Source organism: Rhinolophus hipposideros (genome assembly GCF_964194185.1).
Source record: "Rhinolophus hipposideros genome assembly, chromosome: X".
Classification (NCBI taxonomy): domain Eukaryota; kingdom Metazoa; phylum Chordata; class Mammalia; order Chiroptera; family Rhinolophidae; genus Rhinolophus; species Rhinolophus hipposideros.
In genome coordinates this window covers 54855623-54868761 of record NC_138046.1, presented here as the reverse complement: position 1 = coordinate 54868761, position 13139 = coordinate 54855623, and the positions used below count along the sequence as shown (strand labels likewise).

Genomic DNA, 13139 nt, shown 5'->3' with positions numbered 1-13139 from the left:
AGAGACATTTCTCCAAAGAGGACATACAAATGGCAAATAGACATATGAAAAAATGCTCAACATCACTAATCATCAGAGAAATGCAAATAGAACCCACAATGAGATATCACCTCACCCCAGTCAGAATGGCTATCATTAACAAGACAAATAGTAACAAGTGTTGGAGAGGCTGTGGAGAAAAAGGAACCCTCATACACTGTTGGTGGGAATGCAGACTGGTGCCGCCATTATGGAAGGCAGTGTGGAGGTTCCTCAAAAAATTACGAATAGAATTACCATATGACCCAGCAATCCCTCTCCTGGGTATCTACCCCAAAAATCTGAAAACATTTATCCATAAAGACACGTGTGCTCCAATGTTCATTGAAGCTTAGCTTACGGTGGCCAAGACATGGAAACAACCAAAATGTCCTTCAATAGATGAATGGATAAAGAAGTTGTGGTATATATACACAATGGAATACTATTCGGCATTAAGAAAAGATGATATAAGAACATTTGTGACAACATGGATGGATCTTGAGAGTATGATTCTAAGCGAAATAAGTCAGACAGAAAAAGCAGAGAACCCTATGATTTCACTGATATGTGGTATATAAAACAAAAACAACAAAAGAACAAGACAAACAAATGAAAAACAAAAACTCATACACAGACAATAGTTTAGTGGTTACCAGAGGGTAAGGGAGGTGGGGGGTGGGAGATGAGGGTAAGGGGGATCAAATATATGGTGATGGAAGGAGAACTGACTCTGGGTGGTGAACACACAATGGGATTTATAGATGATGTAATAAAGAATTGTACACCTGAAATCTATGTAATTTTAGTAACAATTTTCACCCCAATAAATTAAAAAAAAACAACTTTTGCTTTAGAAGGGTGGTGTGGAGTCAAGGAAGCACAGATTTTCTGAGTTTTATTTTAATATTATCTCAACATCACCCAAGGATGATGATGACGACGACGACAACACTGATGATTATGATGATTACAGATCTAACATTCTCTGAAGGCCAGGAATTTCCTATAACTCTCTTCATTTATTTCCCATAATAGTCTTTTGTGTTGTGTAGGTTTATACTCATTTTACACATGAGTGAACCAATCCGGCCTCACACTTCATATAAGCAGAGAATCCAATTCTAGTCAATATTTTACCATTCTACTGGATCCACCCTTTCAGATGATGAATTTCCAGAGCTTGGCCATTGATAGTTATAAACCTTCACCTCATGTGGCTTGTGCCCAACGGTAATCCACTAAGTATTCACTCAATACCATACCATGATGATGATGATGATAATTATGATGATGATGATGATGATGATGATGATGATGATGATGATAACAGCAATAATGGTGGAGGAGAGGAAATTTTCTCTTTGATTTAAGACTTTTATGTTCAGGGACGCTATGAATGGTCTAGTCTCCAAGATAATAGGTGTCTTCCAAGAAAGAAGTTAACTGATTTATGTAAGGTCACATACTGTAAAGGGAATAGCCCAAATTGCAACCCAGGTTTATCTGGCTCTAAGACCATACACTTAACCACTTTCCCTTTCTAAACCCAAGAATTTGAATTTTATTTTCACCTTATTGCCCAACCAGTCCTTTAGGATGTCAGAAAAAGTGGTAATGATTCCTCACATGACAGACCTGAAGAGCAAGGGTCACGATGGCATTGCTTCCTCCACCATCGATGCCTTCAAAAGCACCTTTACACCAATTCACAGCTTGACTGCCCAGGTCCCCAGGTTGTGGGCTGGACCTGTAATGCATACAGGCATTCACACAGAAGGTAACACCCCTTTTCTCCTGAGCTGTAGGACCACGTGCCTTCGCAAGCTCCCGTTACCTGGGGTCCCTGTGCCTCTGGGCCTGGGGGACGCAGACATCACAAGCACTGCATCAGGCTCATACACAGCTACACTCACCATAGAACCAGCAAAACAGGCTGCGGCACATCCGAGGCCCTTCTGGGAGTATGAACAAGATAGGAGAAGGGTCAAAGAGGTCTTGTTTGAAATCTATCCCATTTTCACCACAATTGTTTTGGGAGCTACTTCACTGGACTCTGAGAGAAGGGCCAGCCCCTTCTGCTTTAACTCTAAGTTATCTGGTCAGACCCAGTTCAGACAAATGTTTGGCCAAAGACTGTCATGACCCACGTTTGCAGTTAGCAATCTTTGAGGCTTTATCTAGTGCCTTACAAAAAGTTCCCCAAAAGAGAAAAGGGACAGGAGGGAAATGCAAAGTGTTCTGACCTGCAATGGGACAAGTCATTGTCCTCCAAGTAAGTATGTCCAGAACACCACAGCCATAGGAGGGTCTGGTGCCCAATGCAGGCTGGAGCAGAGAAACCCAAGTCAGACCACCATGGAGAGGAGTGCGGTTCCGGTGAGCCCTTCCACATCCCGCCTGAGTGCCACCCCTCAGAATGCCAGGGGGATGGACTCGTTCTGTCTGTAAAACTGCCTGTGAGTCTCATATGTGGAATCTAAAGAACTGAATAAATGAGCAAAGTATACAGAAATAGTCTCAGAGACATAGAGGAAAAACTGATGGTTACTAGAAGGGAGGGGGTGGGGATGAGAGAGAAGGGGGAGGGATTAGACAGCATAAATTGGTAACCACAATATTGCCACGGGATATGAAAGACAGATTGGGGAATATAATCAATAATGTTGTAAATATTTTGTAGGGTGTCAGATGGGCACCTGTCTTATTAGGGAGTCCACTTCATGGACGGTGTAGAAGCCTGATCACTGCACTGTACACCTGAGCTGAAGCTGAATAATATTGTATGTCAACTATAATTTTATATATTTATATATATGGTCATGGGATATGGAGTAAAGCAAAGGGAATAGAATAGAATTGTAATAGATATATACGATGTCAGAGGGGCAATAGATTGGGGGAGGGAGTTATCACTTTGTAAGGGGTGAAATGTCTAACTATTGCATTGTTTTGTACACCTGAAATAATAAAAAAAATTTAAGAATAAAATAAAATAACATTACTAGTACCTATTTTTTAAAAAAAAAAACTGCCTGTGAGTTCTTGGACTCTCATCTCACTCCAACCAGAATCCAGCCCCACCAGCACCCACCAGGCTGCTGTAACCTTGAAGACTGGTCTAGAGATAAAGATACCCCAAAATGCCACTGCATAGTAGAAAAATAAAAACAAGAAAGCCAAAGGGCACAGGGTTGGCTCACTGTTTTGTGAGCTGATCACAGACAAGAGAACTTGGATATATTTTACTGACGGAGAAGTGAATGCATGGCCAAACATGGTGTAAAGTCAAAAAAAGCATCTTATATTACATTCTCTCCCTTAGCTTTTTATCTTGTTTTTCTTTGTTAAAGGGAATCTTTTTAAATTTTAAGAATAAATCTGTCAATCTTTTCCTTTAAAAGTTCATACTTAAAAAATAAATGCTGTTACAGACCTCTACCTCCTGAATTTCAATAAACATTCACCAACATTTTTTTCTGATTATTTTGTTTCGTATTTGTAATAATGGAAAGCATACTGTATATACCTGTTGTCCTCATGTTTCAGCATGTATCATAATCACCTGGAGGAACTTCTGAACTGTTACTTCTATAGCCTACCTTTAATCAGTGACTCTTAGATGACGTCCAGAAATCTGCATTTTAAAGACGAGTCCTAGGTGATTCTAATGCAAGTGATTATGTAAGACTTGGATAAAGCATGTGGAGTGCAATCTACCTCATGAACTGTTTCTTCTTGGAATTGCTTGTCACAACACTACAGAAATAAGACTTGTGGGCAATTACTGAGTTAATGGCAGAATTTGGACAAATCTAATGACTCCTCAATGAAGAAATCAATTAAATATTAAAGCATGATGTGTCAGTTAAACACAGAATGTGGGGATATCAGGAGGAAAAGATAGTCTGTGTTAGATCTGTAGGGGAAATATAATTCCTAATATTTACATACCGGGTTTCCCCGAAAATAAGACCTAGCCAGACAATCAGCTCTAATGCGTCTTTTGGAGCAAAAATTAGTATAAGACCCGGCTGATCCAGTCTCTGGCCTCCCCTCCCCTTTCCATGCCTCTCCAGTCTCCCCCTTACCCTCCCTCGCCTCATTTTATTAGTTTACTATAAGACTAGTCTTTTATTATTTTTGCTTCAAAAAACGCATTAGAGCTGATAGTTTGGCTAGGTCTTATTTTCTGGGAAACACGGTAGTAGCCATTCAACTTCAAGTGCATTTATAAAGTTCTTAGTGCCTTTGCAATGCTTTCTTCATGTTTCAATTGGGGATGGGATGGGGCGAAGAATATTCCCTTAGACCTATTTCCTGTATTCCTTTGTGCAATTTTCAAAACCTGTAAGGCAGGCCTGCCAGGAGCCTTCAGGGAGAAATCATGTCACAAGAGAAGCAAGAGACAACCTTAGTCCTTAGATTTAGGGCAGCAGCTCTCACTACAGCATACCTTTCACTCAAACTTCTATGCCAGTCCAGCTCCCAAAACGGACTCATCGTATCTGAGTCCTATGGAGAGGAGGGGTCCTGGGATTAAAAACAGAAGGGGCTGTTTTGCTAAGAACTCTGCAAGACATCGCGGCCCAAGCAATCCTGGAACAGTCCCTACCTGTGTTAAGTGTCACTATAAAGCAGAGAGAAGCTTCGGAAAACAGAGTGGGGGTTCAACCCACTGGGGAATCCAGGTAACTCCATGGGGTTTTGGCACTTGAGGACTCCAGTGCCCCAGAAGCTGTGGGGCTAGCAGAGAGCAAAGTACCCGGCGGAAGAGGCAGCAGTGCCTAGAGGCATGATAGGACCCAAGGGAGGAGACTGAGGTGGAGCTCACCAGCAGAGGACTGGCATGGAAGCCCCTACCTCCCTGCCTATTGAACTTGTTCCTGAGCACAGGTTGAGTCATGTCAGGGCCCTCCCTCAAATAACTGATGTTCCGTAGTGGGTTGGGATTCTGTATGCACGGGTGGGGACAAGAGCCCACCAAGCACAGGTCAGTCACCTTTCTTCCTCACAGCAGCCCAGTGAGGCAAATGTTTTCCCCATAAAAAGATCAAGTCTTAAGCAAGTACATCTGTAATCATTGCCAGTTTTATTCCTCTGGCTAAGAGATCCAGAGGTGATTTGAGGTTTACATTTTAATAGTTATTTCATCAAGAGTTTACGTGCCCCCATTGCCCTTATAAGCTAGTTGCAAATTATTTGATTGAGTCTTACTTATTAAAAAAAATTAATTTTGTCTGTGACACGTTAATTAAAAATACGCATAAGCAAAAAAAAATAAAAATAACAAAAAAAAACCAACTCACACCACACAGGAATAAGCAGTTTTTAATATATGTATGTATGTATGTATGTATGTATGTATGTACGCATGTATACACACGCACGTGCACACACACAATTTGGGATTTTATCCTACATATGTGAGCTGATACTAAATATGCTGCTTTGTAACTTGTTATGCGTTACTTTACAATAAGGAATGAACATATTTTCATGCATACGTGTGAAACTTTCCAATTGAAAAATAGACCTGAATGGTTCAAAATACAAAATCCAGTGAGATGCTGGTTAACAGGGAAACTACCTAAAACAAAATTCCACCAGATGATTAAAAGTAAAACAAAGGTAAAAGATACATCAGAAAATAGTAACAGAAAGAAAGCAGGGGCCAGGGGCCAGATTTTACTATCAGACCAAAAAAATAATAATAAAAAAAATAGAAAAAAAACCTCAAGGCCTAAAGCACACAGGATAAGGACGGCTGCGTGAATGTCTTTGCTTCCAATGCATCATCACAAACTTGTTTCTTACTCTTCTTATTTCTTCCCTAAGCCTTTCCAATTCATCTACTCCTCTTAGCATTTCTTCAGGGTCCAAATTCCTAACGGGAGTGTCCTCTTTAAATCCTTGGCCAGGTTCAGTCAGCCCGCTTCTTAGATTTCCTTCTGCCTCCTGGCTTACACCTTCGGAAGGCTGAGGACTTCCTTCTGCCTCCTGCGGTACATCTGCTGAAGGGCGGTCTTCCTCGGCTTTGGGCATGTTCTGTGGTTTTCCTTCATTTTCTTCACAAGACTTTTGCATGTTGAGTATTTTTCTAGTATTTTCTTTTTAAATAAATTAATCCTAGAAAATAAGGAAACAAAACGACTAGACGCCAAGCAAACAGACCAGCAGCCAGAGTATGGATTCCCATAGGGATTGGCCTTTTCTCATTCAGGTCCCTAAACTGTCGAAGTTTTCCAACTAGAGAAGGATACATCCCCAGGCTCCAAACTCCCCTGACTCCACCCTTTTCTCCACCTCCCTTTCCTCCCCCTCTCGCTCCAGCTCCATCTTCTCTCTTCCCGCTCCAGCCCACCATTTCCCAGCAGGCGCTGCTACAGGCCTCTCCTAGCCCAGAAATGCCTGCTGCGCGGAAGCGATTAACCCCTCCCTCGCTGCCGCTGGTCTCTAACACTCCCGCCCTTTTGAGCTTTCCCTAGCTATCCCAACCTTCTGCCTCTCACCTGAGACCGGCTGGTCCAGTCTCTGGCCTCCCCTCCCCCTTCCACGCCTCTCCAGCCTCTCCAGCCTCCCCCGCCTCATTTCCGCTGCAGGCTCTGCAAAGGCCTCTGGCGCTTTATCCAGATGGGGAGAAGCTGCTGCGACCCGGAGGTGTGCTTTGGTGTCATCCACACTCCCACCCCAAGGGACCTGAGGCAGTTGCACTCTTACACTGACCTGCAGGGATCCAGGGGATCTTTCTCCCTCTTCCCTCACTCAGTTTGTGTCACGCCCAAAAGACCAAGAGTCCTGCAGACCAACAGGAGTGCTCGGTGAGCAAGCCAGTACGCAAATCACTGGTCCCTTTCACGATTCTAGGCCTTGTTAGTCTAAAGTTTACCCACGTCCTCATCCTCTCCCTCTTTTTACGGCAACCCCGCCCTCCTTCCCCGTTGCCGACCTGTTCCCGGCAGGCAGGGAACTGGAGACGCAGGTTATTTCCAAATTGCTTCTATGTCTCTCTCGCGACCCTCAATTGGCTACCCTTCTCCCTCTCCACCCCCACTTTCCCCCACCAGACAGCCCACAATTTCCTACACAAAAATGGGAGTTTGGTAGAACAGTAGTGTTGGGGAAACAGTGCCGGCCTTGCTTAGTTTCTGCTCTCTGACTCCTATACCCCCGGGTTCCCAAGACAGCGCTCACCTTTATACTGACCTGAAAGGATCCGGAGCACTTTTCTCCTTCTCCAGCAATAGGGTGCAGCTTCAGGGAAACAGGCCCCAGACTGTAAGGACTTCTGCACACGTCGACTCCTGGTCACGTGAGGGTTTCGCGTCATCAATGAGCTCGAGGCTTCAGTTACCCCCCCCCCTTCGCACTGCAGCCCGCCCCCTGCATTCCCTCCGCTTAATACTGTCAATCTTTTTTTCGTATTTGCCAATCAGAGACAATAAAACTGGTGTCTTCTCCCTGCAGTTTCTATTCGCCTTCCTTGGATTACCACAGAGGATCAGGCTCTTGGGGTTAAACGACCATTTCTCCTTCTTTGGGGAATCATCTCTTTCACTCTCCTGCTTCCAATTCGCCCACCTCCCCTCCTTCCCCAAGACATTACAATCAACCATTTCCACTAGAGTCCTATTTAGCATTAAAGTGGGCAAAGGTGGTAGATGGGGGGACAACTAGAAAAGAACCTAGCAATGAGGGTGTAGGACTTTTTTACATGTAGTTCTCTTGAAAACATTTCTGTTTTTCAAAATGTTTTAAACAATCAGCACACTTTAAAAAAGAGATTCCACATAAGCAATATTTGACACACTGTGGAAGACAAATTAGTTTATATCAATTTTAAGACGCTGGAAAAGTTTTCTAATGGCTACAAATGAAATAACAGTTTTCACAACATATTTATGTGTTAGAAAAAAATTTGTTTAACTCTTATTGAAACAGCACCTTTAAAAACTGTCTCCCAAGTTAATCTGTGCACAAAGGCCCAAGTATCTCTTGTTAGCAATTTTATATAAGTAATTCACTACTTTTTCTCTTTCTGGCTGAATTCAAGTTATCAAGTGCTAAACGTCTGACCGTTTTAGTGATGAGTGATGGATGGTTCCACTTGGGTTTCAGATGGAGGCTTCAGACAGACCTCCTTCTCTTGTCCTCTGTAAGATGGAGCGCCTTGTTAATCAAATGAATCCGTAGAAAAGCCCGCTTTCCGCGGAGTGAACTTTATTTTGGAACTCAGGGAAATATGTTGGAAAATAACTATCATACATTCATGAAACACTCAGAGAGCAGAGAGTTCCCTGTATCTCACTATTTGGTGTGAGGCTTATTAGCAGGTGAAATTTTCATTTATTCATTGGCACTCTGGAAATACTCTGGTATCATTCACTTTGTTCCATTAAAAAGAGAACTATCAACCTGCATAATTGTTATGATCAGAAAGCAGAGGGAACATCATTGCTGTAAAAATATATATTAGTTAAAAGAGGAAACTGATATCCCCACAACCCAGAATGCATTGGTACTTGGAGGTGTGTTGGTGCTGTGCTGGGAATGGCAATCTGGCCAGTGAAGCCAGCTGCAGAGTCAGGGGAAGCAGACAGAGAGAAGTCTCTTGTGTGGGATGGTCACAGTGGGATGTGGCAGCCCACCACCGGGAAGGAAGGGTTGGAAAAAATAAATGTTTTTGCTGGTTTCATGTTTTATAATTTATATTTAAGCATGAAAAAATTATTCCACAGTTGAGGGATATATTTTGTATTATTTGAGGGTGAGTTTTTAATGTAAATTTAGCTAGTGAATTATAAAGATGTAATCATTAATTACCACAAAATGTTTCCATTCTTTCAGATGTTACATTTAAAGGGGGACAACTCTGGTATTTCAAAAGTATTACCATACAGCAAAATTGACCCTTTTCTGGGTGTTCAGTTCCATGAAGTTTAACAAGTATATGAATTTGTGTAACCACCACCACAATCAGTATACACAGTTCAATAACCCCAAAAACTCCCTCATGCTACCCCTTTGTAGTCATATCTTACCCCTGTCCTGAAGTCTGGCAGCCATTGATCTATTCCTATAGTTTTGTCTTTTTCAGTGTTATATAAATGAAATGTGCCATATGTCACATTTAGAGACAGGCTTCTTAAATTCAGCATAATGCCCTGGAGATTCATTTAAGCTGTTTTATGTATCAATGGTTCATTCTTTTCTTTTTGCTAAGTAGTATTCTGTCATATGGATGTTCCAGCTTATCTGTCAAGTTACCTGCAGAAGGATATTTGGGTTGTTCCCAGTTTTTAGTAATTATGAAAGAGCTGCTGTAAACATTTGTGTACAGGTCTAGGTCCTTATTGCTTCACATCAGTAACCTCTTCTCTGACCTATCTGCTTTCAGAGCCTCCTTCTCCTTTTCCAATTTACCTTGCATGTTACCATCAGATTAAACTTTACTCTTCTTTATTTTCAACTTGTCATTCTCCTGCCTGAAGGCCCTGGATGGCAACCCCACCATCTGGGAAGTAAATCCTACTTTCCTCATTCTGACATTCAGTGTTGATCAGAATTGAGCCTTGGGACACACATTCCCAGCCTTCTCATCCATTTCTCTGCCCCATTCAAAAGGTACTCTCATTCACTGTGGCCTCAAGTATGCCTTCCTCTCTTTCTTTGTCCTTGCATGACAGTTTCTTCCTCCTGATTACCCTCCTCTTCTTCCTAGATCCTGGTTCAGCCTTCATCACCCAGCCTCTGAAGCCACCTCAGCTGAAAGTTAGCTCTCCCTCCTCTGCCAATGCTTCACATAGAGTCTGCATCCCTCATGTTACCCTTAGCAAAGGTTGCCTTGTATACCTTTCCCCTTCCCTGTGTGTTTGTGTTTGGAATGGTGGGGAGTGAATGGAGAGGGGAGGGTTATCCAACCAGTCAGATGGTCAGACATGGATTGGGGATTGCAAGCGGAAGTCAATCTCCAGCTTTCATTATGCTTGAGTTTCTCTTGTAATTGGAAATGGTGCATTGCCCAGAAATTTCAGCATTTCAGAAGGAGCTGTTTACCAATTGGTTCACAGAGGAACCTTCTTCCTGACTGCACAAAAATTGGAACAGAAGTTTCATTGTCCTCTCCTCTGCTTATTCTGCTTACATGTAGTCATAGCAAGTCTAACACCATTTTTGTGATGCCATTGACAGAGAATACTGACCCTGTTTTCCTAAATACTCACAAGAGAGATCAGTCAGCTCACTGGTGCACATCTGACAGACAGCCAGATGACGCAAGTCTTCACCTTCATCCTCGTCCCTGAACAATTTCAATAATGCTCAGCTACCTTGAAAATTAAATTAATCACAGTAGCTTTTAAATATAAGTAGATGTTTTAAGACAATAGCATGCTTTTTAAGTAAAAACGTTATTCTAAAAAGGAATGAAAAAGGTGCACATATTAATTTTAACAATGAAGAAATTAGTTCTGGAGAATAGACACCCTGAGCCTCTTACCCAATCAATGTCTTGTTCTTGTGCACCAAGAGGGTGTTATGGACAGCTCCAAAGTCCAAAGTTCTCCAGGTGGCGTGAGGGGAGGAGAAAGGAGGCAGCATTTTACCATTCGGGAGCTCTTATACAAGACTATGATATCCAGCATATTGTTTTCTGTGTTCCCTTTAGAAATCACTTAAACTTCCATGGTCTTGTGTTCTGAAGCTCTATATTCGGCAATTCCTCCTGCACATTTCTTTATTGCTGTTTCAAAGCTCAGCCCATAGAAGAGCTTGAGATGGCTATTCCTCTCCCTCACTTCTCTAGCATGCTCTTTATAGCTTGAAAACACTCCTTCCAGCAAGGCAAAAATCTGCTCAGATCCAAAGGTTTGGCTGCATAGCATGGACTCAAGAGCCATCATCTGAGGTGATTTGCCCTTCAGAGTGCAAACAGACCCAACACATTCTATCACTGCTCAACTGAGGGCGGTCTACTCATGTTCTGGTGTGAGTGGTGCACACAGAGTATAAGCTGATTTTCGCTTAGATTATTCCTGCTTTAGAACATAAACTCTTCTACCATCCCTTCTGTCACCGTGTTCCCTGACATTTGGGAATTTGGCATGGATAAGTTTCAAAAGTTCCACAAAGTATTTAGAATAGCTACTGGCCAGATCCAAGCAAATGAACTGGAACTTCAAGCACAACTTCTGTGATATTTCTCATCTCTTCCAGATAATTCTGCACACTTCCTAAACTCACAGCTAACTGCTGCACACATTGTAGGTTACTGAGGCAAAGATATCCAGTTATGCAGGACCTAGTACTTATGAATTCCTGTGATCCTAAAATGCTCAGCCATAACCACTGCCATTTCAAATGCCTCCACGGTGTCCATGTTGGAATCCTTTGCTAAGGGCCACATTACTAAGTAATAGGAATCACTGAGTTGGTCTGCTTAGACTTTCAATAGGTGACAGTATGCTCAGCATCCGCCTCAGCTAGAGTCTCGCGATTGCTTTGCTTAAGCCCTGAGGTATGCATCTACATAGAGCATGTGCTGGGTTGGGGAGTGGGATGGGGCGCACACTTCAGCTATACTACCGCTTGGGCCAGGCAACTTTTTCCTGTGGCAGAAGCAGAGTTATTGGGGAGACAGTTGCTGTTGCTGCTGGCCGGAAGTTTTTAAAAATTAAATTTATAGTGGAAAGGATATCTTCGTTGACCTCTTGATTCTGCCTTAGTTGCCTGTGCTACATTATCCTTAAGATCTTGTATTTATCCATCCTAATACTTTCACCCTATTTTTTTGGCGTTCTACTTTGTATCGCTCACTTATCTGAAAGTGCCATAAGGACAAAAACCTTACCTGATTCAACTTTGTAACCACTCCGATGTGGAAACATCAAGTTGGTGGACACAATTTAAATTTCCATTAATATGATCATTATCAATTTATTGAATAAATTATCCATATTGTGGAAATTGTGCAGCTATAAAAAGGAATGAAATTATGCGCATAGTGACATCAAATTATATTATAGTGTTCAGTGAAGAAAGTGGCAGAAGAGTATTTAAAGAATACCATTCCACTCACATACATCCATATATATGTATCAACTAATTTATTACATAGTTCCAATTATGTGGTATAAACATGGAAGGCTTTTATTTTTTTCCAGTAATTGCTGTCAATTGTGTTCTGTAAAATCTTTCCTTTCTCACTGAATAATGAATTCATTTAATGACATTTCAGTTTGCTTCCTCAATTATTCACTCACTTTCATTTATTAAGAGAGTTTTACTTTGGGTTCTCAAAACTAGTATGGTTTATTTTTAAACTTTTTGTTTTGAAATAAATTTAGTTCTAAAGAAGTGTTTTAAAAATAGTACTAAAAGTTTCCTTATACCCTACACCCAGCTTTGCCTAAATGGTACATTTATAAAAGCAAAGAAGTTAACATTTCTGCAATACTATTAACTAAATTACAGACTTTATTCAGATTTTTCCAGGTTTTCACTAATGTCCTTTTTTCTGTTCCAGGATTCAATCCAGGATACAATGTTGCATTTAGTTAACATATCTCTTTAGTCTTCTCTACTCCATCACAGTTTCCCAGTTTTTCCTTCTTTTTCCTGACCTTGACACTTCTGAAGAGTGAGGTATTTTGTAAAATGTTCCTTATTTGGGTTTGTCTGATGTTTTCTCATACTTACTGTGTTTCCCCGAAAATGAGACCTAGCCAGACCATCAGATGTAATGTGCCTTTTGGAGCAAAAGTTAATGCAAGACCCAGTATTATATGATATGATATATGATATGACATGATATGATATGATATGATATGATATGATATGATATGATATGATATTAAAGACCCAGTCTTATATTATAGTAAAATAAGACCTGGTCTTATATTAATTTTTTCTCCAAAAGACACATTAGAGGGACGTCATCAAAATGGCTGCGTGAGGTGAGCTTTTGTAAAGCTCCCCTGGAATTTAAAAATAATCGAACAACAATAACACCACAAAGGACTCCCTGCACAGCAGACAGGCAAGACAAACAGGCCCACTACTGAATTCACCTAAAGGTGGGAGAATCACACGAGCGGGGAAGGACAGAAGAGAGAAGTGCAGAA

General features: G+C 41.5%; 1 protein-coding gene across 3 annotated transcripts; it reads right to left on the bottom strand.

Moving 5' to 3' along the window:
- Window positions 1-5093: 5093 nt before the first annotated feature.
- TCEAL8 (transcription elongation factor A like 8) lies at window positions 5094-7343 on the bottom strand. Of its 3 annotated transcripts, none has more exons than XM_081042836.1 (3): window positions 7225-7343; window positions 6745-6816; window positions 5094-6147 (listed from the first exon to the last, which is right to left on the bottom strand). In XM_081042836.1, the coding sequence occupies exon 3, from the start codon at window positions 6103-6105 to the stop codon at window positions 5755-5757; it is 351 nt and encodes a 116-aa protein (XP_080898962.1). In that variant the 5' UTR covers window positions 6106-6147; window positions 6745-6816; window positions 7225-7343; the 3' UTR covers window positions 5094-5754. The 3 variants fall into 3 exon arrangements, with proteins under 3 accessions (XP_080898962.1, XP_080898963.1, XP_080898964.1); XM_081042837.1 differs by having other exon boundaries at window positions 7213-7305; XM_081042838.1 differs by lacking the exon at window positions 6745-6816 and having other exon boundaries at window positions 7225-7324.
- Window positions 7344-13139: the final 5796 nt, after the last annotated feature.

Bases quoted from the DNA above. Each gene is read 5' to 3' on its own strand.
- TCEAL8 (XM_081042836.1), bottom strand. From the start codon at position 6,105: ATGCAAAAGTCTTGTGAAGAAAATGAAGGAAAACCACAGAACATGCCC.